Source organism: Mauremys mutica, chromosome 12 (genome assembly GCF_020497125.1).
Source record: "Mauremys mutica isolate MM-2020 ecotype Southern chromosome 12, ASM2049712v1, whole genome shotgun sequence".
NCBI lineage: Eukaryota > Metazoa > Chordata > Testudines > Geoemydidae > Mauremys > Mauremys mutica.
Window position 1 is genome coordinate 21,655,559 of NC_059083.1, and position 25,189 is coordinate 21,680,747.

Here is a 25,189-nt window from a genome sequence, read left to right on the forward strand (position 1 = left end):
GGCGGGGGCAGCTGCACCCAGGGAGACAGCGGGGGGTCGCTAGGGTGGCGCTGGGCTGCAGGGAGCATGGTGGGGGGCAGCAGGGGGCGCTGCAGGAGCCAATGCCCCAGGGCGGCACTAGGGGGCGCTGGGCTGTAGGGAGGGGGGGGGGGGGGGCAGCAGGGGGCAGGGCAGGGCGGCACTAGGGGGCGCTGGGCTGTGGGGAGCCGGGTGGGGGGCAGCAGGGGGCGCTGCAGGACCTGATGCCCCAGGGCGGCACTAGGGGACGCTGGGCTGTGGGGAGCAGGGGGGGGCAGCAGGGGGCGCGGGGCAGCAGGGGGCGCTGGGCAGCAGGGAGCAGGGTGGGGGGGGCACTAGGGGGCGCTGCAGGACCCAACGCCCCAGGGCGGCACTAGGGGGCGCTGGGCTGCCCGGAGCGTCTCCCCCTGTTTAACCCTTTGCTCCCCGCAGCTCCATGTCCCCGCTATGGCGCGTTCCCCGGCCCGGCCCTGGGGCCCCCTGTGGGTCCTGCCCCTGCTGCTCCTGGCGCCCCACGGGGCCCTCGGCTTCTTCCCCAACTTCTGGTCGCGAGCCATGGCCCTGGCCTGGGGCTCCGCCACCCACCAGGACCTGACGGAGGACGCGCTGCTCAACGCCACCCTGGAGCTTCTCCGGGACCTGCCGCCCCCCCGCGGCCGGCGCCCCGCCTGGGAGCAGCTCCAGGTGAGCCTGGGCCGGGGGGGCCGGCGCCCCCCAGAGGGGATGGGCCCCTGCCCCAGTCCCTGCCCCACTCCCCAGTGCCCGCCCCCCGAGCCAGCCAGCGCCCCCCAGTCCCTGCCCCATCCCCTGCCCCCCTGAGCCAGCCAGTCCCTGCCCCACTCCCCGCCCCCCCGAGCCAGCCAGTCCCCGCCCTGGGGCCGGGGGGAGCCGGCGCCCCCTAGAGGGGACGGGCCCCTGCCCCACTCCCCAGTCCCCGCCCCCCGAGCCAGCCAGCGCCCCCCAGGGCCGGCCCCGGCGTCTCACGGCCGCTCTCCCCCCCCCCCCAGGGCCGGCCCCTGCTGGCGGACGAGGTGTTCGCGGCGTATTACGGCCCCGGGGCGTCGGCCCGGCGGTTCCGCGCGGCGCTGGCGGAGGTGGCCAACGCCAACGCGGCCCTGGACTTCCAGCCGGCGGCGCGGGACGACCCGGTGCTGCACTTCGACGGCGAGTTGCTGCGGCCGGCGGCCGCCTCCCTCCTGCGCGCCCGGCGCGAGGTGCTGCAGGCCCTGGGCGCCGAGCTCTACCCCCTGGCCCGCCGGCGCCTCGGCCAGCTGCTCCACTCGCTGCAGGTCCGCCCGGACGCCGGGGTCCCTCCGCCCCCTCGTCCCGCCCCGTCTGCGCGCCCGGCGCTGCTCAGCTCCAGCCCTCTGGTTACCCAGCGTCCGTCCGGCCACCTCTGCCCCCATCCACCCCTCTGTCCATCCGTCCGTCCATCTCTGCCCCCAGCCACCCCTCTGTCCATCCGTCCGGCCATCTCTGCCCCCAGCCACCCCTCTGTCCATCCGTCCGGCCACCTCTGCCCCCATCCACCCCTCTGTCCATCCGTCCGGCCATCTCTGCCCCCATCCACCCCTCTGTCCATCCGTCCGGCCACCTCTGCCCCCGTCCACCCCTCTGTCCATCCGTCCGGCCACCTCTGCCCCCATCCACCCCTCTGTCCATCCGTCCGGCCATCTCTGCCCCCAGCCACCCCTCTGTCCATCCGTCCGGCCACCTCTGCCCCCAGCCATCCCTCTGTCCATCCGTCCGGCCACCTCTGCCCCCAGCCACCCCTCTGTCCATCCGTCCGGCCACCTCTGCCGCCATCCGTCCATCCATCCACCCCTCTGTCCATCCGTCCGGCCACCTCTGCCCCCATCCACCCCTCTGTCCATCCCTCTGTCCATCCGTCCGGCCACCTCTGCCCCCAGCCATCCCTCTGTCCATCCGTCCGGCCATCCCTGCCCCCGTTCTTCCATCCGTCCGGCCACCTCTGCTCCCAGCCATCCCTCTGTCCATCCGTCCGGCCATCTCTGCCCCCATCCACCCCTCTGTCCATCCGTCCGGCCACCTCTGCTCCCAGCCATCCCTCTGTCCATCTGTCCGTCCATCTCTTCCCCCATTCGTCCATCTCTGCCCCCGTCCATCCATCCATCTCTTCCACCATCCATCCCTCTGTCCATCTGTCCGTCCATGTCTGCCCCCGTTCATCCATCTGTCCATCCGTCTCTTCCCCCATCCATCCATCCATCCATCCATCCATCCATCCATCCATCCACCTCTCTCCCCATCCATCCCTCTGTCCACCCGTCTGTCCATCTCTGCTCCCATCTGTCGGTACATCCATCCACGCCCCCCTACCCCCGTCCATGCTGTCCATCCATCCAGTCATCCTTCTCTGCTACATCCGTCTGTCCATCTCTGCCTCTGTCTGTCCATCCCTTCCCCATCTGTCCATGCTACCCATCCACCTCTGCCCCGTCTGTCTGTCCATCCATCTCTGCCTCCCTCCATCCATTCACCCAGCCCAGCTGTGTCCATCCGCCCATCTCCTCCCATCTCTCTCCCGGCTGCTGCCCCCTTCCCTCCGGCCCAGCGTGGGGCAGGGGCGGCCCGCGGTGCGGGGGTGGGGGGGACTCTCACGCTCGGCGGCCCATGGGGTGACCCAGAAGGCCAGGAGGGGGTGGCCGGGGGCCCATTGGGCCGATTGCTCGTGGTCCGTCCATTTATTTCTCTCTCTCCCGTCTCCCCCCCCCCCGATCTCTCTCCCCTCCCCTCCCGGCAGGATTTCTACAGCCACAGTAACTGGGTCGAACTGGGCCACCGCGGGATCCACCCGGACCTGCTCCAACCCGGCCGTGAGCTGGGCTCCATCGCCGGAGGTACCAGCCCCACCCCGGCCACCTGCCCGGCCTGAGATCGGGGACCCCCTCCCGCCGGGCGCTGCCGAGACCCCCCCCCCCACTGAGATCGGGGCCCCGACCGAGTCGCAGTCGTAACACGGATCGTTTCTCCTCCTTTCTCCTGGGGAAACCGAGGCACAGAGCGGCCACGTGCCCGAGGTCGCCTGGGGGAGGGGAGGTTCCGGGGCGGCGCTGGGGACAGAACCCAGGCGTCCGGCCGGACCTACCTTCACCCCCCGCCCTTTCCCCGTCTCTCCCGCAGCCGATGTCCCGACCTGCCGCTCCTGCACCGGCTGGACCTGCGAGGGGAACCTCCTGGGCTCGCTCCGGCAGCGCGGGCTGCTGACCAGCGGCTATTTCGGCTCCGAGCCGGGGAAACCGCCCGGTAGGGCTCAGCGGGGCCGGGTTTGGGGGTGACCCCCCCAGTCCCTCCCTCCTGCACAGGCCCCCATTTCCCACAGCATTGACCAGCACCCCAACATTTTGCAGTGCGGAGGGAACAGAGGGGGGCTGTGACCCCCCAGGGGGAGGGCTTATGTGGGGGTGACGTGGACACCCCAGTCTGGGGGTGCATGGCTGGTGTGTGCCAAGGCGTCAGGGAGGGGCCCCCCGGGAGGGCCCCCCCAAGATTTTAAGGGGTGATACCAATGTCGGGGGGGGGCTATGAAAGTTGCTGATTTGGGGTTCCTGGTTAGGTTGGGGGGGCAGAGGGCAGGACCCCAATAATTTAGGGGGGTGCCGCTTATTTCTGCTGCAGGTAACGAGCGCCCAATACTGAGGGTGAATGGTGACCCCGATAATGCGAGCGTTACCTTTCCGGGGGCCCAGGGTTGCTCTGGATGATTCGGGGGTGAAGGGGCGGCTGGCTGTGGTTTGGGGAGGCAGAGGTGACCCCAATAATTGGGGGGTACCTTTGCGAGGGGAGCGGGGTGGGGGTTGATATTGGGATCATAGGGGGGCATCAGAGGAGGGTGACCCCGCAGGACAATGTGGGGGGAGGTTTTAACGGGGAGGGGTTTGGGGGGGCACTGGGGGGCGATTTGGGGGAGCAGGGAGGGTAATTGAAGCCTTTCTCCTCTGTCCCCCCCAGGGAAGTGCAGCCACGGGGGGCAGCTCGACAGCAGCCGCCTGCGGGACCCCCAAGGGGGGATAAACAAGGACAGTTCGTCCCCCCTCTTCTCCCCCCACCACTATCTGCACGGCCCGGCGGCCGGCCTGGCCCGCGAGGCCTCGGCCCGGTTCCTGCGCGACCTGCGGCGGGACCTGGCCCACGACAAGCGATTCATGAGGTGAGAGCCCCCCTGCGAGCCCGCCCCACACCCTGCTCGGGGCCCCTCCCCCACCCCCCCGCTGCGAGCCCCCCCCCACGCTCGGGGCCCCTCCCCCACCCCCCCGCTGCGAGCCCCCCCCCGCCACGCTCGGGGCCCCTCCCCCACCCCCCCGCTGCGAGCCCCCCCCCCCACGCTCGGGGCCCCTCCCCCACCCCCCCGCTGCGAGCCCCCCCCCCGCCCCGCTCGGGGCCCCTCCCCCACCCCCCGGCTGCGAGCCCCCCCCACGGTCGGGGCCCCTCCCCCCCACCCCGCTCGGGGCCCTCCCCCACACCCTGCTGCGAGCCCTCCCCCCACACCCCGCTGCGAGCCCCCCCAACACCCCTATTGGGCCCCCCCACCCCCCCCGCTGCGAGCCCCCCCCACGCTCGGGGCCCTCCGCCTACACCCCACTGCGAGCCCTGCCCCCCACCCTGCTCGGGGCCCCTCCCCCACCCCCCCGCTGCGAGCCCCCCCGCGCTCGGGGCCCCTCCCCACCACCCCCCGCTGCGAGCCCCCCCCACGCTCGGGGCCCTCCCCCTACACCCCACTGCGAGCCCCACCCCCACCCCGCTCGGGACCCCTCCCCCACACCCCCGGATCAGCCCTGCCCCCCTCACCCGGCTCGTGGGGTGATGGCCACCTGCTCAGGCCTGGCCCCCCACACCTGTATTGGCCCCAATCCCTGGATCCGGGGTGTCCCCCCACTTGGCCCCAGCCCCCACACCCAGATCCTGGGGTGACGTCCCCCCACTCGGCCCCGGCCCCCACAGCCGGATCCCCCCCCAGCCCCCACCCCTGGATCCAGGGTCACGTCCCCCTGCTTGGCCCCATCCCTCGCGACGTCGCCCCCCCCCGTCCCCTCCCGCCGGTGACCGAGCGTCCGTCTGTGCCCCGGCCCCGCAGGCTGCTGGACGCCAGCCCCGGCGTGGGGCTCAGCTTGGTGCTGGACACCACGGGCAGCATGGGCGAGGAGATCGGCGCCGCCCGGCTCCAGGCCCGCGACATCCTCACCCGCCGGCTGGGGGGGCCCGAGGAGCCCGACTCCTACCTGCTGGTCCCCTTCCACGACCCCGGTGCGTCCGGGGGAGGGGGCGACGGTGGGGGGGCACTGGGGGGCTGGGGGGTGCGGGCCCCCTGGGGAGGGGAACCCCCCGATGTTACCGGCTCGTCCTGCACGGATCTGCCCAGCGCCAGCTCCCGAAATCCTTCCGCGGGGAGGGGACCCCGCCCGCTCTCGGCCGGGGCCGGATTTCCACCCCCTGGTTTGAGACCAAACGCCCCAAGTGTCGGGGCGAAGCCGGAAAGAGGCAGGACGGGGGATTGGGGGCAGGGGTGGAGTGTGGGGCCCCCCGGGCCGATTCCAGGCCAGTGGCTGCTCCCCAGGCGTAGACACACGTCACGGGCTGTGGGGGTCAGAGGGAGCATTGGGGGGCTGGGTGGGGCCGCTCGGGGGTGGGGCCCGGCGGGATTTAGGGCGACTGCCCTTTGACTCCCGCCCTTCCTCGAGCCCGGCCCCCCTGCCTCGGTTTCCCCCTTCAGGCTTCGGGCCCGTGCACAAGACGAGCGACGCCGACGAGTTCCTGAGGGTCCTGAATTCGATCAGCCCCCTGGGCGGGGCCGACGAGCCCGAGATGTGTCTGTCGGCGCTGCAGGTACCGGAGCCGGGTCCTGCCCCCACGGCCCCCCCGTTTCTCATCCCCCCTAATCCTGCCCCCCAGGACCCTCCCACTTCTCAGCCCCCCAATCCCTGCCCCCCGCGGCCCCCAATCCTGCCCCCTCCCCACTTCTCAGCCCCCCCAATCCCTGCCCCCCGCGGCCCCCAATCCTGCCCCCTCCCCACTTCTCAGCCCCCCAATCCCTGCCCCCCGCGGCCCCCAATCCTGCCCCCTCCCCACTTCTCAGCCCCCCCAATCCCTGCCCCTCAGCCCCCCAATCCTTCCCCCTCCCCCCTTCTCAGCCCCCCAATCCCTGCCCCCCGCGGCCCCCAATCCTGCCCCCCACCTCCCCACTTCTCAGCCCCCCAATACCGGCCCTGCGGCCCCCAATCCTGCTCCCCCTGCCCCCCCAGCCCTCCTACTTCTCAGCCCCCCAATCCCTGCCCCCCATGGCCCCCCAGTCCTGCTCCCCCTGCCCCCACAGCCCTCCCACTTCTCATCCCTCTCAAATTCCACCCCACAGCCCCCAATCCTGCCCCCCTGATTCCCCCAACCCCCCAGTTTTTACCTCCCCTGTTCCCATCCCTCCATTTCCCCACTCCCTGAAACAGCACCCCCATATCCAATCCTGAGCCCCACACTTCAGCCCCCCCAGTTTCCTTGCCTAGGCACCTCCCCCTCTCCCCACAACCCCCCATTTCTGATCTCCTGCTCCCCCCCCCCACAGCTCTCTGGTCCCTCTGGCCCCCCGACAGCTCTCTGTGTCCCCCCAGCTGGCCCTGCTGCACTCGCCCCCCATGTCCGAGATCTTCGTCTTCACGGACGCCTCGGCGAAGGACGCCCACCTCCGGAGCAGCGTGGAGGCCCTGATCCAGGAGCGCAGGTGCAAGGTGGGCAGCCCCTGGCAGGTGGGAGACCCTACCAAAACAAACGGATGCCCGAGAGACCCTACACTAACAACCTGGCAGAGCAAAGGTAAACGGCAAAGCAAAACAATGTTGGGACTTCCAGGAGGCCCTGCGATAACAAACTGTCCGAACCGAGAGAAGAGAGAAATCAAAACAAGGAAAATACTTTTGGTAGGCCCTACAATAACAAACTGCTCCAACAAGAGGAAACCAAAACAAAAAGAGCATTTGGTTAGGCCTGGATATAACACAAACTGCCCCACTAACGATTAAATAACAAACCCAAACCTCCCCAGCGCTTTGAGTAGGCCCTACAATAACAACCCCAAACCACCCCAGCGCTTTGAGTAGGCCATACAATAACAAACCCAAACTTCCCCAGCGCTTTGAGTAGGCCCTACAATAACAAACCCAAACCACCCCAGCGCTTTGAGTAGGCCCTACAATAACAAACCACCCCACTAATGATTAAATAACAAACCCAAACCTCCCCAGCGCTTTGAGTAGGCCCTACAATAACAAACCCAAACCACCCCAGCGCTTTGAGTAGGCCATACAATAACAAACCCAAACCTCCCCAGCGCTTTGAGTAGGCCCTACAATAACAAACCCAAACCTCCCCAGCGCTTTGAGTAGGCCATACAATAACAAACCCAAACCTCCCCAGCGCTTTGAGTAGGCCCTACAATAACAAACCCAAACCACCCCAGCGCTTTGAGTAGGCCCTACAATAACAAACCACCCCACTAATGATTAAATAACAACCCCAAACCTCCCCAGCGCTTTGAGTAGGCCCTACAATAACAAACCACCCCACTAATGATTAAATAACAACCCCAAACCTCCCCAGTGCTTTGAGCAGGCCCTACAATAACAGAGCCAGGATCTCGCAGCTCCCTGGGGAGTCTCACCTCCTCTTGGTTCCTCGCCAGGTGACTTTCCTGATCACGGAGGAGCCCTCCAGGACGCGGGTGAGGCGGGAAGTGCTGGCCCCTGACCGCTTTGACCTGTACGTGGACCTGGCCCGCAGCTCCGGCGGCCAGGTCATCTTCACCGACAACGCCAACATCCGGCAGGTGGCGGGCGTCATCGGCGAGACCACTGCTTCCTCGGTACGGAGAGGGGACCCAGGCGTCCGGGACGGCAGCGCTGGGTGTCACCCCTGGGGGGGCGGAGACAGGGATGGGGAATGGGACCCAGGCGTCCGGGATGGCAGCGCTGGGTGTCACCCCCGGGGGGGCGGAGACAGGGATGGGGAATGGGACCCAGGCATCCGGGACGGCAGGACTGGATGTCACCCCCGGGGGGGCGGAGACAGGGATGGGGAATGGGACCCAGGCATCCGGGACGGCAGCGCTGGGTGTCACCCCCGGGGGGGCAGAGACAGGGATGGGGAATGGGACCCCGGCGTCCGGGACGGCAGCGCAGGGTTGTCACCCCTGGGTGGGGCTGGAGACAGGGATGGGGAATGGGACCCAGGCGTCCGGGACGGCAGCGCTGGGTTGTCACCCCCGGGGGGGACAGAGGCAGGGATGGGGAATGGGACCCAGGTGTCCGGGACGGCAGCGCAGGGTTGTCACCCCCGGGGGGACAGAGGCAGGGATGGGGAATGGGACCCTGGCGTGCGGGACGGCAGCACTGGGTTGTCCCCCGGGGGGGCGGAGACAGGGATGGGGAATGGGACCCAGGTGTCCGGGATGGCAGCGCAGGGTTGTCCCCCGGGGGGGCGGAGACAGGGATGGGGAATGGGACCCAGGATCCCTCACTCCTTGAGGGAGATGGAGAGGAGGGACCCCGGCGTCCGGGACGGTGCTGACCCTGCTGTGTTTTGGGGGTGGGGGCCCTGTGTTTCCAGGTGACCCTGTTCCAGTACCAGAGGGGGGGCAGCTCGAGCCCCGGGGGGCTGGGCCGGAGGGGGCGGAGGAAACGGGCCGCCTGGGAGAGCCACCGCTTCTGGATCGACAGCCGGGTGGACGGGGCCGTCGTGACCGTCCAGGGGGACGTCGGCACCTTCCGGCTCCGGGACCCGAGCGGTGAGTCCAGGGGGAGACGCCCCCTCCCGATTGGGGGGCAGGGATCTGCGTGTCCCGGCCTCTGCCCACCTGCCCCTTCGCCCCACAGGGACCTCCCAGACCTCGGATGCCGCCAGCGGCCCCCTGGGCACCGGCCGGCGATTCGGGACTTTCCACCGGCTCGAGCTCTCGCCCCGGCCGCCCGTCGGCCTCTGGACCCTGGAGGTGCCGGTGCAGGGCAACTACTCGGTGCACGTGCGAGGTGAGGAAAGGGTTAAACCTGGCAAGGAGTGGGGTGTGGGGCTGCTCCCTCTAGGGGGCGCCGGCTCCCCCCGGCCCCAGGGCAGGGACTGGCTGGCTCAGGGGGGCAGGGGATGGGGCAGGGGCCTGTCCCCTCTAGGGGGCCCCGGCTCCCCCTGGCCCCAGGGCAGGGCCTGGCTGGCTCAGGGGGGCAGGGAATGGGGCAGGGGCCCGTCCCCTCTGGGGGGCGCTGGCTCCCCCCGGCCCCAGGGCGGGGACTGGCTGGCTCAGGGGGGTGGGAATGGGGCAGGGGCCTGGCCCCTCTGGGGGGCACCGGCGCCCACCCGCCCCAGGGCGGGGACTGGCTGGCTCAGGGGGGGCAGGGAAGGGGGCCCGGGACCTCTCCCCTAATGCCCCCCCCCGCTCTGTTACCAGGCAACAGCTCGCTGGATTTCCTGTCTTACTTCGCTGTCCCGGCCGAGGGGCCCCACCCAGGACTCTTCAAGCTGGACAGTCGCCCGGTGAGAGGTAAGAGGGAGGGGGCGGCTCAGCAGGGGGTTCTCCCCCCCCATCAGGGCTGCCCCATTGCCCCAGGGCGGCGCTAGGGGCTGTGTATGGGGCGCCCCAGTGTGCTGGGGTCACTCTGCTTTCACTCAGCTGTGAATCTCCCGTCACTTCCTCTCCCACGTTGTGTGGCTGTTCCCCCAGCTGCCCCGCCCCAGAGCTGGCTGCATCTCAGCGCCGGGTGAGCCGTTATGTGTGGCTGTTCCCCCAGCTGCCCCGCCCCAGAGCTGGCTGCATCTCAGCGCCGGGTGAGCCATTATGAGCGGCTGTTCTCCCAGCTGCCTCACCCCAGAGCTGGCTGCATCTCCGCGCCGGGTGAGCCGTCCCCATGTGGCGTTATGTGCAGCTGTTCCCCCAGCTGCCCCGCCCCAGAGCTGGCTGCATCCCCGCGCCGGGTGAGCCGTTATGTGCGGCTGTTCTCCCAGCTGCCTCACCCCAGAGCTGGCTGCATCTCCGCGCCGGGTGAGCCGTCCCCATGTGGCATTGTGTGCGGCTGTTCTCCCAGCTGCCCCGCCCCAGAGCTGGCTGCATCTCAGCGCCGGGTGAGCCGTCCCCATGTGGCGTTGTGTGCGGCTGTTCTCCCAGCTGCCCCACCCCACAGCTGACTGCATCCCCGCGCCGGGTGAGCCGTCCCCATGTGGTGTTATGTGTGGCTGTTCCCCAGCTGCCCCACCCCAGAGCTGGCTGCATCTCCGCGCTGGGTGAGCCGTTATGTGCGGCTGTTCCCCCAGCTGCCCCACCCCAGAGCTGGCTGCATCCCCGCGCCGGGTGAGCCGTCCCCATGTGGTGTTATGTGTGGCTGTTCCCCAGCTGCCCCACCCCAGAGCTGGCTGCATCTCCGCGCTGGGTGAGCCGTTATGTGCGGCTGTTCCCCCAGCTGCCCCGCCCCAGAGCTGGCTGCATCCCCGCGCCGGGTGAGCCGTCCCCATGTGGCGTTGTGTGCGGCTGTTCCCCAGCTGCCCCACCCCAGAAGCGGCCGCATCCGAGCCCAAGGGCTTTGGGCTCTGCCGTGTTCGGGGATCGTCTCGACGGGGGCTTGGACTCAGTTCTGGTTCTGACCCGACAGGGCTGCCGCTGTGGCTGGTCCTGGCCGTGACGGGGCTGAGCCGGCCGGGCGGGGGCTCGGTCCGGATGGAGGCGGTGGAGCTGGCGGACCCCCTCACGGGCCGGCGGCTGGGCGGGGAGCTGCCGCTCCAGGAAGTGGCCAAGGGGACGGGGCTTTACGCCGCCGCCCTGCCCCTGGCCCTGCCCCGGGGGGGCTTCGCGCTGATCCTGCGAGGGTCCGACAGCCGGGGCCGGCGCGTGGAGAGACCAGCCCCCCAGGTCACCTCGGCCGTGGGGTTCCTGCTGCAGGTCGGTGCTGCTGGGCCCAGGGCGGCGCTAGGGGGCCTGGGCTGCAGGGAGGGGGCGGGGGGCTCTGGGGGGTGCTGTGGTGCAGGTAGTGGGGCAGGGGGCTCAGTGGGGGGTGCAATGGTGTAGGGAGGGAACTGGGGGGTGCAGTGGGGGCACCGTGCTTCAGAGAGAGAGTTTGGGGGACTCGGGGGGGGGGCTGCTGTACTGCAAGCAGGGGGTGGGGGCTCTGTGCTGCAGGGAGAAAGGTGGGGGGTTCGGGGGGCATCGTGCCGCAGGGAGGGGGTGGGGAGGCTATGGGGGTCGCCATGCGGCAGGGAGGGGGCCCAGCGGGGGTCGGCGTGTGGCACTCCCCACCCCCCCAGCCAGCTCTCCCCGGTTCTCCCCCCAGCTGAGCAGCGCCGGGCCCCTGTTCCCGGGGCAGACGGGCGCCGTCGCCTGGTGGGTCTGGAACCCCGAGGAGCCCCAGGAGCTGGGCCTGGCCGTGAGCAGCGACCCCGGCTACCCCGTCAGCACCTCCAGCCCACGGTAACGCCCCGGGGCCCCTCTGTCCGTCCGTCTGTCTGTGCTCGGCTCCCCCGGCTGGCCGCCCGTCCGTCCGTCCCTCTGCTCCCAGGGTCGGTCTGTCCGACCATCCATCCCCTGGATCCCTGGGTCAGTCTGTCCTGCCTATCCATCCCCTGGCTCCCTGCATTGGTCGGTCTGTCCATCGGTCTGTCCATCGGCTCCAAGGGTCAGTCTGTCCTTTGGCTCCCGGGGTCGGTCTGTCTGCCCGTCCCTCCTTGCTCCACAGCATCCGTCTGTCCCTCTTCGGCTCCCAGCTTCCATCCATCTGTCCCTTGCCTGCCCCCGCCGGTGCTGACCCCGCCTCTCGCGCAGGCTGCAGCTGGGCAGGAACCAGACGGCGACGGGCATCATCTCGCTGCGGGTGCCCGGCAGCGCCCCCCCCGGTTCGGCCGTCACCGTCACCCTCCGCGCCGACCCCCTTTCCCCGGCCGGGGACGCCAACTTCGCCTTCATCCAGCTCCTGGTGCTGCACCGGCCGCCGGTGAGTCCGGGGGCGCGTGGCCAGCAGCTGGCACCAGGGCGCTTTCAGCAAAACACCAGGGAAATGAAATGTCCTGCAGCAAAACTTCCTGAGCTGCTGAAACTAAAATGCAACGGCCCAAACTTTGTGAGTCTCTGAGAAAACCCTGTGAGGGGCTGGATCACAGAAACCCCCTTGGGAGCTGCCACCCAGTGTGCCCAGACTACTGCCCCTGCTTTCCCTGCCAGCTCGGGGCCCGGCCCCCCGTCTTGCTGACCCAGACACGCCCGTCTGCTCCAGCACAGACCCCGCGTCTGAATTACCTGCCCCAAAGCTGCAGGTTTACCTGAAAGCAGCTCACAGACGTGTGCTTGTCTCTAACACCCAGATGCCCAACTCCCAGTGGGGTCTAAACCTGAATCAATCCGTTTTACCCGGTATAAAGCTCATACGGGGGAAACTCATCAACCGTTCGCCCTCTGGAACACTGACAGAGAGAGATGCACGGCTGTCTGCTCCCCCAGGTATTAACACAGACTCTGGGTTAATTAATGAGTAAAAAGTGATTTGATTAACTACAGAAAGGAGGATTTCAGTGGTTCCAAGTAGTGACAGACAGAACAAAGTGAATCACCAAGTAAAATACAATAAAACGCGCCAGTCTAAGCTTACTACAGTAATAAACTGAATACAGATAAAATCTCACCCTTGGATGTTCCAATAAGCTGCTATCACAGACTAGACACCTTCCTGGTCTGGGCACAATCCTGTCCCCTGCTCCAGCCCCCGTTCCCGCTCAGGGGGTAGCTCGGGGATTCCCCGTGATGGCTCCTTCTCTTCCACCCATTCATAGACCTTTGGCACAAGGCGGGAATCCTTTGTCCCTCTGGGTCAGAGCCGTAACAAGGAATCTTTGCGCCCGAGGCAAGGGCCGGCTCCAGGCTCTTCGGCGGCGGGTCCCTGAGTCCCTGTCGGAGGGAAGGATCTGCGGCCGAAGAATGAATGAAGCGGCGGCGGCAATTCGGCGGCAGATCCTTCCCTCCGACAGGGACTCAGGGACCCGCCGTTGAAGAAGTGGTGGTGGTAGAGCTGCCGCCGATGCGGATCACGGTGGAGCTGCGTCCCTCCGCCTGGCCCTTGTTACGGCGCAGCCCTGGGGTCCCACCCCTCCTCCTCACTGGAAAAGCACCAAGTTAAGGCTGGATTCCCGTTCAGGTGACATGATCCCATGTCCCTGCAGGACTTCATTGCCCACCTGCCAGCGCACACGTATGCAGGAAAACTTACAGGTGAAACACACCCATCTGCAGCCAATCGTCCTGGCTACTGGGAGCCATCAAGAGTTCAAACCACCATTAACGGCCCCACTTTGCATAATTACAACAGGCCCTCAGAGTTATATTCCACGTTTCTAGTTTCAGATACGAGCGTGGTACATTTATACAAATAGGATGATCACGCTCAGTAGATGATAAGCTTTGTAATGATCCCTTCCAAGAGACCTTTTGCATGAAGCATATTCCAGTTACATCATATTCCCACTCCTCAGCATACTTCAGAAAATCTTACCGAGTGCAACGTCACACACTCCCCGAGAAATCAAACTCCAGAAAGCTTTGTGAGTCATTGAAAAAACCAGGGACCGAGAAGGCGGCCCGAGCGTTGTCAGTCGGCCGTAGGAAACCAGGCCGATTAATTCCCTAGACTCTGTGACTTATTAGCATAAAACTGGAGAAATGAAATCGCCAAGATTTTGGCGTAAGATGAGAAATGTAAATGCGTCCCCAAATTGTAACTCAGGAGTATAAAATTGGGTAAGTAAATGCCATAAACATTGCGATCTGCCTGTGTAAAACTAAGAGAATGAAATGTTAAAAAAAAAACAGCATTGTGAGTTTTCACTATAAACTGAGGGACGTGAAATGCCAAAGCGTAATTGATCTAAAACTAGGGAAATGAAATAGTCAAAGACGACGTGAGTTGTCAGGGTAAAACTAGGTCCGTTAAAGGCCGTTAGGCGTCGTTGAGCGTTAACGGAAATGAAATAGCGAAGAAATGTGGTGATTTGTTAACATAAAACTAGGGCAATTAACAACCAAGCCCCTTTGGGAAGCGTTTCTATAAAAGTGGGGACGCGACATGCAAAGAAACCGAGTGAGCTCCCGAGACGACGGGGGAAATTCAATACCCAGGAAGCTTTGTGAATTGTTAAGAAAAAACCAAAGGAAACGAAACGCCCCCAAACGTGGTGAGTTGTTAATGTGTAATTGCCCTGGTTATAGATTAAAAATCTCTGTGTCCCCCCTAGCCGGTGGGTTCATGGCCCGGCGCTGGCCTCTTCGCCCATCCTGTCGCTTTCTTCCTGCAGGTGCCGAATCGCGCCTCTCCTCCCTGCAACGTCACCTCGGTGGCTGGCACCTGCGGCCCGCCAGGGTCCCCCTGCCGCGAGCGCCGCTGGACAGCCAGGCTGCGGATCTGGGACGGGGACGGCATCCGGTCGGTGCGGGCAGGGGGCGCGGCCGTGCCCCACTGGGCTGATGGCCAGGCTGCGACGGCCACCTACTCCTCCGACTGCTGCACCCAGGAGGCGGAGCTTCTGGTGACCAACCGGCTGGGGGAGGAGTATCGGTGCCCGGTGGCGGCGCCTCCTGCTGGCGCCGCGGGGGACCTGGCTCTCACCCCCTGGTGGGGGATGGCAGCGTTGGCCGTTCAGGTGGCCTTTCATGTCGGGCTGGGGCACTGATGCCACAGGGCGCCCCCTAGTGTGTGTGTGGAGCTATGGTACAGCATCCAGTCCTGGCTACGGCACCATCTAGTGGAGACAGGTGGTACTGCACCCGGCTGGGAGGCTCTTCCTATAGGGTGCCCTCTAGTGGACACAAGTGGTACTGCACCCGGCTGGGACGCTCTTCCTCTAGGGTGCCCTCTAGTGGGGATGTGGTAGAGCATCCAGGTCAGCTCTCCTCTGCAGCTGCGCTGGGGGCTGCTGGGAGAAAAGGGACCGGTGACCGTGTGGCTCTAACACCCTGCAGTGTGTGTGTGTGTGGGGGGGGGGGTTCACACCATGACACCCCCGGGTCGGGAATCCGGGACGGGCTGTCTGAGATGCTTTTCTGAGCTGACACCAGAAATACGAATAATTTCCAGCAAAAAATAAATATATTTTCCCTCAACTTTGTGGGATGAATGTTACACCCTGACTCCATTTCCCAGCACCATTGCCCAGTGTGAGTCATGGCGAGAGCTCCTGGAGGTCGGGGCCTCTCAGTCACAGCGGTGGGATTCGAACTCAGAACCTGCTGGGTGCCCGTCTGCTGGATGGTCTCCTAGGCCGCAGAGCACAGAATGGCTAGGCTGCCTTGTGTTAATGCACAAGGCTGCGTGTCAGGACTCCTGGAGTCAATTCCTGCCTCTGCTGGGCAAGTCCCTTTCCTGGTCTGTGCCTCAGTTTCCCCTTGGTCTGTCTAGTCTGTAAGCACTTCAAGGCTGAAACTATCCAGTGTCTGTATGCAGACCTAGTGCAACAGGGGCCCTGATCTCAGTCAGGAGGGGTGTGTGCAGCGCCTGGTGCCCTGATCTTAGTTGGGGAGGGCGGGGTTTGCAGTGCCTGGCATGACGGGGCTGGGATCTCTGTTCTGCCTTTCGAAGCTGCCCATGATCGTCCCGACCCGAGATGCTTTTTAAATTTCATCTCCTAATGGTTGGAAGAGTTGTGGCTGCTTTGTATATTTTGGCTAATTATTTTCAATAAGTGAATTATTTTGGGATTATATTTATTTCTGGTGATTCTGGGTGATGATTTTAAATTGGGTTTATTGTTTGGATGTTTGTGCTTTTTTTTGTTAGTTTTGTTTTTGTTTTTTGGTTGGTTAAAGATATTACCACTTTAAAAAAAAATTAAACTGCTGTTAATAAAATTGATAATGCCGCAGAAGAGGTGAGTTCCAATTCTGATTTGGGACATGGGGTCTGTCCCCTCTAGGGGGCGCTGGCTCCCACCCGGCCCCCATCCAGGGGACTGGCTGGCTCAGGGGGGCGGGGAATGGGGCAGGGGCCTGGCCCCTCTAGGGGGCGCCGGCTCCCACCCGGTCCCAGGGCAGGGACTGGCTGGCTCAGGGGGACAGGGAATGGGGCAGGGGCCTGTCCCCTCTAGGGGGCGCTGGCTCCCATCTGGCCCCCATCCAGGGGACTGGCTGGCTCAGTGAGGCAGGGATTGGGACACTGAATGAAGAAGTGAAGCTTCAGTTCTGTCCTTTCCTTTTGACCAAGTTTATTATATTAATTGCAATCGGTCTATTTATAGCTATTAGAATAAATACCTTGGAGGAGTCTTCCCCCCACATCCATCGTCTGAAGTGGGGAGGACGGGGGCTAACACGGAGGGTAAAGCTCACGCTATGTGTTGTCAAAGGGATGCCGGGGGTAAAGGTAGGTGGTGGAAGGAGAATCCCCATCAGCTTTAAGCACTAGAGGGCTAATGACACACGCGCAGGTCTGAATCCAGCCACTAGAGGGCACTTAGACATAGACAATGTGTCAGACCCCACAAAGGGGTCAGGGAGGGAACCCTGAAAATGCACACAAGTAAAAGTGCGGGCTGAGAGGTGGGTGGGGGTGGGGGTGCGGGAAGTAGAGGAGTATGCAGGGCGGGATGGGGACCTCATAGATCTATAGCTAAGGGTCATGCTGGTGCAAAGCACTGTGGGTATTCCCCATTGAAAGCCTCTTTGGACAGTCAGTTATTAGCCCTCTTGTTACCCATAATCCAGGAAGTGATGTCATTGGGAGGCTCCCAGATGACAGGAAGCCAGGAATATGACATCATGGGGTGGTTGTGTCAGGCTGTGTGTGTGTCCATAAGAAAGGCCGTGACCTCGGAGGGTGGGGCAGGGTTGGACTTGACTATGAAACAACCACACGGATTGGAGGAAGAAGGGACAGGAAGTGAAGAAGTCAGTGACATCATCAGAAAAAGCGAGGAGGAGGAAGTGACGCCTACAGGCTCTGAAGAGGAAGTGATGTCAGCAGAGTCTGAAGTTGATGTGATACCATCAGGAGCGTGACATCATGGACCAATGACAGGATGGAGGAAATGACATAATAGGACAGGAGGAGGAAGTGAGCTAGTTCCTTCCAGGTCCAGCAGGAAATGACTGCACTGGGGGGTGGGGTAGAAGGAAGTGACCTCACTGGCCTTGGGAGAATGACAGGAAGTGACATCATTGCCCCAGGAGAAAATTACGTCTTTTCTCTCAGAAGGAAGTGACTTGGGTCCGGTAGGTCTGTGGCAGGAAGTGACCTCGTCCGGTTGGTCTGCGGGAGGAAGTGACCTCGTCCGTCAGATGAAGGTCGACTCCTTGTGGCTGGGCAGCCGGTAGCCCCGGCTCTCCTGGAGTTGCCTGCACAGAGCCGCCTTCTCCTGCTCCAGCTGGGCGATGCGGTCGCTCTTCTCCGACACCTCCTGCCGCCGAGAGGACATCGGTCACGCTCGGGCGGCCATATTGGCCTCCCTCCCCACGCCCCTGGATGGGAAGGGGGGAAGCGCGGACTCCTCGGGCGGCCAGCGGGTGGCGCTAACCTCCCTTGAGCCCCCTGCCCGAGCCCAACCTGGATGCTCCGGGGCCGGGAAGACGTCTCAGGCGGCCATTTTGTTGCGCTGCCCGTTACTTATCCTGCGCTTCTCGGGCGGCCATCTTGGGCCTTCACCCAATCTATCAAGGAAGACCATTCTGGTGGCCGTCTGGTGGCACTGCCTCTTCCCCAGGCGGCCATCTTGGGGCGCTACCTCCTTGCCTCACCTCCTGGCTACCTGGCAATGAAGACTCGTGAGGCGGCCATCTTGAACCCACTGCTGAAACATGGCAGTGAAGAGCTCTGCACTCGTTGTCCTACCCCCCCGCCCAACCTCATCGCTAGGCATCCTAGGCCGCCATCTTGAATCCGGGCCTCAAACCCAACCTTGCCACAAGGCAGAGCTGGGTGTGGTCGGCCATCTTGAATCTCACCCCTTGCCACTCTAGGAATAGAGCGATCAGGTGGCCATCTTCTTATGTGACTTCTGAGGCAACCAAGCCACAGGGCAGAGATCCCCACAGAGTTGGCCATCTTGACCAGTTGCTGCACCCTGAGGGAGGCAGGGTGGACTTTGCAGAGTCGGCCATCTTGAACCCTTCTCTGCTGCCATTTTCCGAGTCCCGAATTCCCCCTCCCGGGCCCATGACCACCTCTGTACCTTGATGAGCAGGCGGTTCTGCTCCTTCAGCACGTTCACGGCTTGCTGCTGAAATTCCTGTTGCTTCCCTGTTTGGAAGAGGGGAACCCCAAACCGGCTGGAGGAGAAGCAGGGGGGAGGGTCAGCCTGGATGTGGGGGGAAGAACAGATCAGTCGAGTCCCTTTTCATACTAGCCAAGAGAGTGCGTAGCTCCCCCTTCCTCCCCCACCCAGCTCTGCCGGTGCCCCTCACTCCTGACCTGCAGCCCCTGCCAGCCCAGCCCTGCTGGTGCCCCTCACTCCCAACCCGCAGCCCCCTGCTAGCCCCCCAACCCCCCGCTGACCTTTCCAGGGCTGGCCAGTAGGTTTCGCAGCCCAACATTCACCTCCTGGATCTTGGCCAGCAGGAGGCAGCTCTGATTGGGGCACGAATCTGGGAAATAATCCTGGGGGGAGGGGAGAAGAAATAGTCAATGGGGAAAATTCCTGCAACGAGCCTGCAGGTCCCCTGCTGGACGCCTGGGTCCCCTGTACCCACCCTGGGCAGCTTGGGCTAACCCACTGCATCCCATATCACAGTTCACCCCTCTGTCATGGGAACAATGGAATGATCCATTTCACTCCCCCCAACACTAAACAATGGAATGATCCAATATCCTCCATCCAATAGTAACAATGGACTGTTCCTCCCCTTTATCCCCCTAATAATAAGAATGGAATGACCCATTGCCTCCTCCCAATAATACCGTAGACCCATTTGTCCTGCAGCAATTACAATGGATCAGTCTATTTCCTCTCCATGAGACAGTGACAATGGACCAGTCCGTTCACCCCTAATGGTAACAATGGACCAGTCCATTCCCCCTCCACATAACAATGGACCAGTCCATTCACCCCTAATGATAACAATGGACTGATCCACCCCACCTACTCTTTATAACAGAACAACCCACCTCAATTAGGGTTGCCAACTTTCTAGTCACACACAACTGAACACCCTAGCCCCGCCCCTTCCCAAAGCCCCGCCCCCACCCATTCCCCCTCCCTCGGTGGCTTGTTCTCCCCCACCCTCACTCATTTGCACTGGGCTGGGGGTAGGGGTGCAGACTCTGGAGTCAGGCTGGAGATGAGGGGTTTGGGGTGCAGGAGGGGGCTCCATCTGGGAGGGTGCGGCCGAGGGATTTGGCGTGTGGGAGGGGGCTGCGGGTTGAGGCAGGAGGTTGGGGTGCCAGAGTGGGTGATGGGTTCAGGGTGTGGGAGGGGGCTCTGGGCTGGGGCAGGGGTTCAGGTCATGGGCTTATCTCAGGCGGCTCCTGGTCAGTGGGGCAATGGGGTGGGGGATAAGGCAGGCTCCCTGCCTGTCCTGGCCCCTCTGACTCCTCTGCGCGCACCCCAGAAGCAGCCAGCAGGTCCGGGTCCTGGGTGGGGGCAGGAGGCTCCATGCACCAGTCTCGCTTGCAGGCACCGCCCCCACAGCGCCCATTGGCCATGGTTCCCAGCCAATGGGAGTGCGTAGCCGGTGCTCAGGGCAGGGGCAGCGCGTGGAGCTCCGTGGCCCCCCTGCCCAGGAGCCGAATCTGCTGGCTGCTTCTGGGGTGCAGCGCAGAGCCAGGACAGGTAGGGATTAGCCTGCTTTAGCCCCACAGCACCCCGAACCGGACTTTTAACGGCCCAATGGGCGGTGCTGACCCGAGCCCCCAGGGTCCCTTTTCAAAAACCGGACACCTGGTAACCCTCACCCCTCTGTACAGTAATAATGAAATAATCTCTCCACACCCCCCATTAAACACAGTGGACTGCTCCACCCCCCCCATTATTAATAATGGACCAAACCACTCCCTTCACACTTTACACAATGGACTGAGCTCTGCTCCCACCGGCCCTCTCCAGTAACAACAGCCTGCTCCATTACCACCCTATCCATACCAATGGCCCAGTCTATTCCCCCCATAATCCGAATGGACTGACCCTTCCACCTCCCCATGTTAACAATGGACTGATCCATCCCCATTCTAATCACAATGGTTTGATCCACCCCGAAGATCGATCCATCCCCATCTCCTAATTAATACTAACAGATCAATCCAGTCCCCCTCACAGTAACAATGGATTGATCCGTCCCTCCTTCCAATAAAAATGGTTTGATCTATGTTCCCCAGGCTAATGGATTTATCCACCCCTATTAAAAACAATGGACTGATCTATTGCCCACCCCTCAATTAAAAACACCAACCACTCTCCCATTGTGACAATGGACCGATCTGACCCCTCCCACCCCCCCCAAAGACAATGACCTGACCCATTTCCCCCCCCCTGCATTAAGGTGGCGATGGTACGTACCGGCTCCGCCCCCACCTGCTCCTGCCTGCGCTGGGCCTCCAGCAGGTGGCGCCGGTACCAGCCCCGCAGGCGATCGGCCAGTTCCAGCCCCTGCAGCAGCGCGTCCCGCTCCCGCTCCCGCGCCTGCCTGCGCTGCAGCTGGGGGGAGACGGGGGTCAGTGTGGGGCGGGGAGCCCGGACGCCTGGGTTCTCTCCCCGGCTTGGGGAGGGGGGGCGGGGAGCCCGGACTCCTGGGTTCTCTCCCGGCTCTGGGAGGGGTGTGGGGGCTGGTGGTTAGAGTGGGGGGGGGGGAGGCTAGGAACCAGGACTCCTGGGTTCTCCCCCCCCAGGTCTGGGAGGGGAGTGGGGTCTAGTGGTTAGAGTGGGAGGTGAGGGGCTGGGAGCCAGGACTCCTGGGTTCTCTCCCCGTCTCGGGGAGGGCAGTGGGGGCTGGTGGTTAGAGCCGGGTGCCCCGGACGCCTGGGTTCCCGAGGGCGGGGCTGTCACTCACCCCCAGGAAGAAGTGCTCCGCCTCCCAGCTGCCCAGCCCGGTGCCCAGGGGCAGGATGAGGATGGTGTAGCCGCGTTGAATGGCCCCGGGGGGCAGCAGCAGCGACAGCAGGGGGCAGCGCCGCATGGTGGGGCGGGGGGGCCGGCGGGGGGCCCCCGCCCTCATCCAGCCCCCGCTCCGTGTCCTTCCCCCTTCACCCCTCCTCTCTGCCCGTCCGGCGGCTCCCGCTCGGCAGCCCAGCCCGGTGCTGACTGAGGGGCCCGGCCCGGGGAGCCCGGGGGTGGGGGGGGACCCTGTGCCCGGCTAAGCCGCCCGGCCGCTGAGCGCAGCATTTCCCGCGGCGCCGAGACAATGGCCCCTAAGCCCCGGCTTCCGCCCGGCTGGGCCAGGCAGGGGACAGAGACGGGGACAGAGAGAAACGGCCCCCCCCGGCCCTAGAGGGGCCAGGCCTCTGCCCCATTCCCTGCCCCCCGAGCCTGGGCCAAATGGGAGCCGACGCCCCCTAGAGGGGACAGGCCCCTGCCCCGTTCCCTGCCCCCCGAGCCTGGGCCAAATGGGAGCCGGCGCCCCCCAGAAGGGACAGGCCTGGTGCCCCATTTCCTCCCATCCTCTAGGACTTCAGTAATTATTTCTGTTCTTCACCAGTAGAGAACACGGAGGGGGCTGCGGGTCGGGAGTGGGGGGATCGGGGCGGGGCTGGACCCAGGGGGCTGCGGGTCGGGAGTGGGGGGCACCGGCAGAGCGGGGGGAGCCCAGGGGGCTGTGGGTCGGGAGTGGGGGGCGCCGGGCGGGGCTGGGCCCAGGGGGCTGCGGGTCGGGAGTGGGGGGCACCGGGCTGGGCTGGGGGGCCCCCGGGGGGCTGTGGGTCGGGAGTGGGGGGCACCGGGCAGGGCTGGGCCCAGGGGCTGTGGGTCGGGAGTGAGGGGCACCGGGCTGGGCCGTGCGGACTCACCGCCCCGTAGTCGATGCCGTGGGTGATCGTGTGGCGTCGCGGCTCCTTCTGGACGCGGAGGCTCCGGGGCCGCCCGGCCTGGCTCAGGGAGCTGTTGATGCTGCGGGATCGGGTCACGCCCCTCGGCTCCCCCTCACCTGGGGGGGAAGGGTGGGGGTGAGCCCCAGCCTGAGCACGGGGCCTGTCCCCTCTGGGGGGCGCCGGCTCCCCCCGGCCCCAGGGCAGGGACTGGCTGGCTCAGGGGGGCAGGGAATGGGGCAGGGGCCCGTCCCCTCTAGGGGGCACCGGCTCCCCCCAGCCCCAGGGCAGAGACTGGCTGGCTCAGGGGGGCAGGGAATGGGGCAGGGGCCTGGCCCCCCTGGGGGCCTTTGTCCCCTTGTCCCGTCCTCGCTGCTCTAATTAAACCACTAATTAATTACAGGGCCTCATTGATTGCCCGGCTGGGCCTGTACTGATCCATCGATCCTCGTATTGGAGACACGGACACGACCCTCGTCAATGTAATTAACTGGCCCCGGGCGTCCCACGCTGCTGCCCCTCACTCCCGACCCGCAGCCCCTGCCAGCCCAGCCCTGCCCCCCAGCTCTGCCGGTGCCCCTCACTCCCGACCCGCAGCCCCTGCCAGTCTGGCCCTGGGCTCCCCCATCCCCCTCTCTTGTGTCTCAGCCCCTTGGCTCGGGTTTGCCGCACATGGTAGAGAAGGGGGGGCAGGGATTTAAGGGGTGAGGGAGAATTTGGGGGGGACTGAGGGGGATGGGAGGCTCTGGGGCTGGCTGAGGGGCCGAGGGGTCCGTGGGGCTGGGTTCCCAAGGAGACAGAGGGAGGGACAGAGCCGGGGCTTCTGGCCGACTCAGCAGGAACAGGGCAGCCGGGGCCTGGCGCCAGGAGCGACCCCCCCACCCCCCGCTGCAGACACAGCCGTGCAGCCCAATGCCCGGCCGCACGTAGGCAGCTCCGCCGGTGCCCCTCACTCCCGACCCGCAGCCCCCGGGCTCCCCTCTTCTCCGCCGGTGCCCCTCACTCCCGACCCGCAGCCCCCGGGCTCCCCCCTGCTCCACCGGTGCCCCTCACTCCCGACCTGCAGCCCCCGGGCTCCCCCCAGCTCTGCCGGTGCCCCTCACGCCCGACCTGCAGCCCCCGGGGTCCCCCCTGCTCCGCCGGTGCCCCTCACTCCCGACCCGCAGCCCCGGGCTGTTTGAGGTGAGTTTGGCTCCATCTATCTCATCGTTCCCTCCCTGTCACTGTTAGACCCAAGATTTTCTGGGCTCTGTCCCACGTGCCCAGGAGCCCCAGGCTGGAGCCCCTCCCCCGGCCCTGAGATGCAGCCACCTCTGGGGTGGGGCGGCTGGTTATCCAGGGACCCCTCCCCCGGCACCGAGATGCAGCCACCTCTGGGGCAGGGCGGCTGGTTATGCAGGGACCCCTCCCCCGGCACCAAGATGCAGCCACCTCTGGGGCGGGGCGGCCGGTTATCCAGGGACCCCCCCCTGGCATTGAGATGCAGCCACCTCTGGGGCGGGGCGGCTGCTCGTACTCTCCGGTGGGTGTTTCGTGGGCCGAGCCGGGAAGGGAGGCGTCCGCAGCAGCTGGGGCTGGCGCTGGGCCGGCCGGTGGGTCGGATTAGACGCCTTAATCTGCAGCTTAACCCGAGCGAAAGCTCCCAGGTGCCAGGCCGGGGGCGAGACGCTGGGAGCGGCACCCGCGGGAGCTGGGGTAGGTGGGCGGGCGGGGGGGGGCAGCATCGGGGCCTGGTGGGTTAGAGGAGGGGGGCTGCCGTGGGGCCGGCTCCCCAGGGCTCTGGCTGGCCGTGGGGCCAGGCCAGGCCCGGCTCTAAGAGGATTGGGGCTCTCCATGGCGGGGCAGACAGGATCAGCCCTGCTAAGCCCCCGGCCGTATGCTGCCAGGCTGACTCCCCCTCCTGAGAGACCGGGGGGGGGGGGGGGGGCGGGCCCCACAGCCGCCTGGCTGCCCATCCCCCTCTCCATTCCCCTACAGATCCTGTACCCACCCCCACCCTCCCGTCACCCCCAGCCCCGAGAGCTGCCACTGCCCCCCGGCCCTGACCCACCAGCCCCCACTCCCCTCCCAGAGCCAGGGAGAGAACCCAGGAGTCCTGGCTCCCAGCCCCCCCCTGCTCTAACCACTAGCCCCCACTCCTCTCCCAGAGCCAGGGAGAGAACCCAGGAGTCCTGGCTCCCAACCCCCCCTGCTCTAACCACCAGCCCCCACTCCCCTCACAGAGCCAGGGAGAGAACCCAGGAGTCCTGGCTCCCATCCACCCCCTGCTCTAACCACTAGCCCCCACTCCTCTCCCAGAGCCGGGGAGAGAACCCAGGAGTCCTGGCTCCCAACCCCCCCTGCTCTAACCACTAGGCCTCACCCCCCTTCTGGAGTTCGGGAGAGAACCCAGGAGTCCGGGCCCCCCGCCCTGCCCCCTCACTCACGCGTCTGGGCCCCGCTCGGCCCCTCCTGCGCCGAGTTGTGTCCGGTCTCAGCCGGCTCCGGCCCAGGCTCCTGCTCCCGCTCCCGGTCCTGGAGCAGCGCGATTCTCAGCCCGGCCACCAGGCGGGGGAAGCTCAGAAACCCCCCACTGGGCCCCGCCACCTGCTGCAGGGCGGGCAGCACCCCTGGGGGCAGGTGCTCGTGCTGCACCCCCCCCGGGGGGCTCAGGCCCGGGCCCCCCCGGCCCCAGCGGCTCTCGATCTCCGACAGGTGCACGGCCCCGCGCCGCTGCTCGTCCAGGATCTCGAACAGCGTCCGGAGGCTGCGGAGGAAGGACCGGGGCAGCCGTGGGGCCAGGCCCGGGGCAGGGTCCTCGGGGGCAGCGGGGGGAGGGGAGGCAACCAGGGAGGTCATGGGTCAGAGCGGGGTGGGGGGCTGGGAGCCAGGACGCCTGGGTTCTCCGGGAGGGGAGTGGGGGCTGGTGGGTTAGAGCAGGGGGGGCTGGGAGCCAGGACTCCTGGGTTCTCCGGGAGGGGAGTGGGGGCTGGTGGGTTAGAGCAGGGGGGGCTGGGAGCCAGGATGCCTGGGTTCTCTGGGAGGGGAGTGGGGGCTGGTGGGTTAGAGCAAGGGGGCTGGGAGCCCGGACTCCTGGGTTCTCTCTGTGGCGGTGGCTTCGTCCGTCTGTCCGTCCCTCGCCAGCCCATCTCGGAGTCAGAGCGGCTGGGGGGGGAGGCGGGGGGTGATCCCAGCTGGGAGCCGGTCACGTGACTCACCAGCCTGTCCACTTA

The 25,189-nt window shown here is 65.5% G+C and overlaps 2 protein-coding genes across 2 annotated transcripts; one reads left to right on the top strand and one right to left on the bottom strand.

Moving 5' to 3' along the window:
- Nucleotides 1-504: 504 nt before the first annotated feature.
- On the top strand, nucleotides 505-15,740 carry LOC123346619 (von Willebrand factor A domain-containing protein 7-like; the record flags this gene model as incomplete). Its single annotated transcript, XM_044984096.1, has 16 exons — nucleotides 505-702; nucleotides 1,026-1,307; nucleotides 2,783-2,879; nucleotides 3,163-3,285; nucleotides 3,991-4,189; nucleotides 5,114-5,283; nucleotides 5,750-5,862; nucleotides 6,639-6,755; nucleotides 7,706-7,885; nucleotides 8,629-8,806; nucleotides 8,895-9,047; nucleotides 9,461-9,553; nucleotides 10,656-10,942; nucleotides 11,331-11,467; nucleotides 11,819-11,987; nucleotides 14,335-15,740. Coding segments are annotated over 16 exons (2,871 nt in total), but the record flags the coding sequence as incomplete, so codon positions are not given.
- Nucleotides 15,741-16,294: 554 nt separating this feature from the next.
- Nucleotides 16,295-24,815, bottom strand: LOC123346620 (suppressor APC domain-containing protein 2-like). Its single transcript, XM_044984097.1, has 6 exons — nucleotides 24,404-24,815; nucleotides 21,960-22,096; nucleotides 20,518-20,655; nucleotides 18,522-18,623; nucleotides 18,199-18,324; nucleotides 16,295-17,427 (listed from the first exon to the last, which is right to left on the bottom strand). The coding sequence occupies exons 1-6, from the start codon at nucleotides 24,813-24,815 to the stop codon at nucleotides 17,305-17,307; spliced, it is 1,038 nt and encodes a 345-aa protein (XP_044840032.1). The 3' UTR covers nucleotides 16,295-17,304.
- Between the last annotated feature and the right edge of the window lie 374 nt (nucleotides 24,816-25,189).

Excerpts from the sequence above, each read along its gene's own strand:
- LOC123346620 (XM_044984097.1), bottom strand. The coding sequence starts at position 24,815 with ATGACCTCCCTGGTTGCCTCCCCTCCCCCCGCTGCCCCCGAGGACCCT. Across the intron at positions 22,097-24,403 it reads GCCGAGCGGGGCCCAGACGC|GTGAGGGGGAGCCGAGGGGC; the intron begins GTGAGTGAGGGG and ends CTTCCCCCCCAG. Across the intron at positions 17,428-18,198 it reads AGAACCGCCTGCTCATCAAG|GAGGTGTCGGAGAAGAGCGA; the intron begins GTACAGAGGTGG and ends TCTCGGCGGCAG.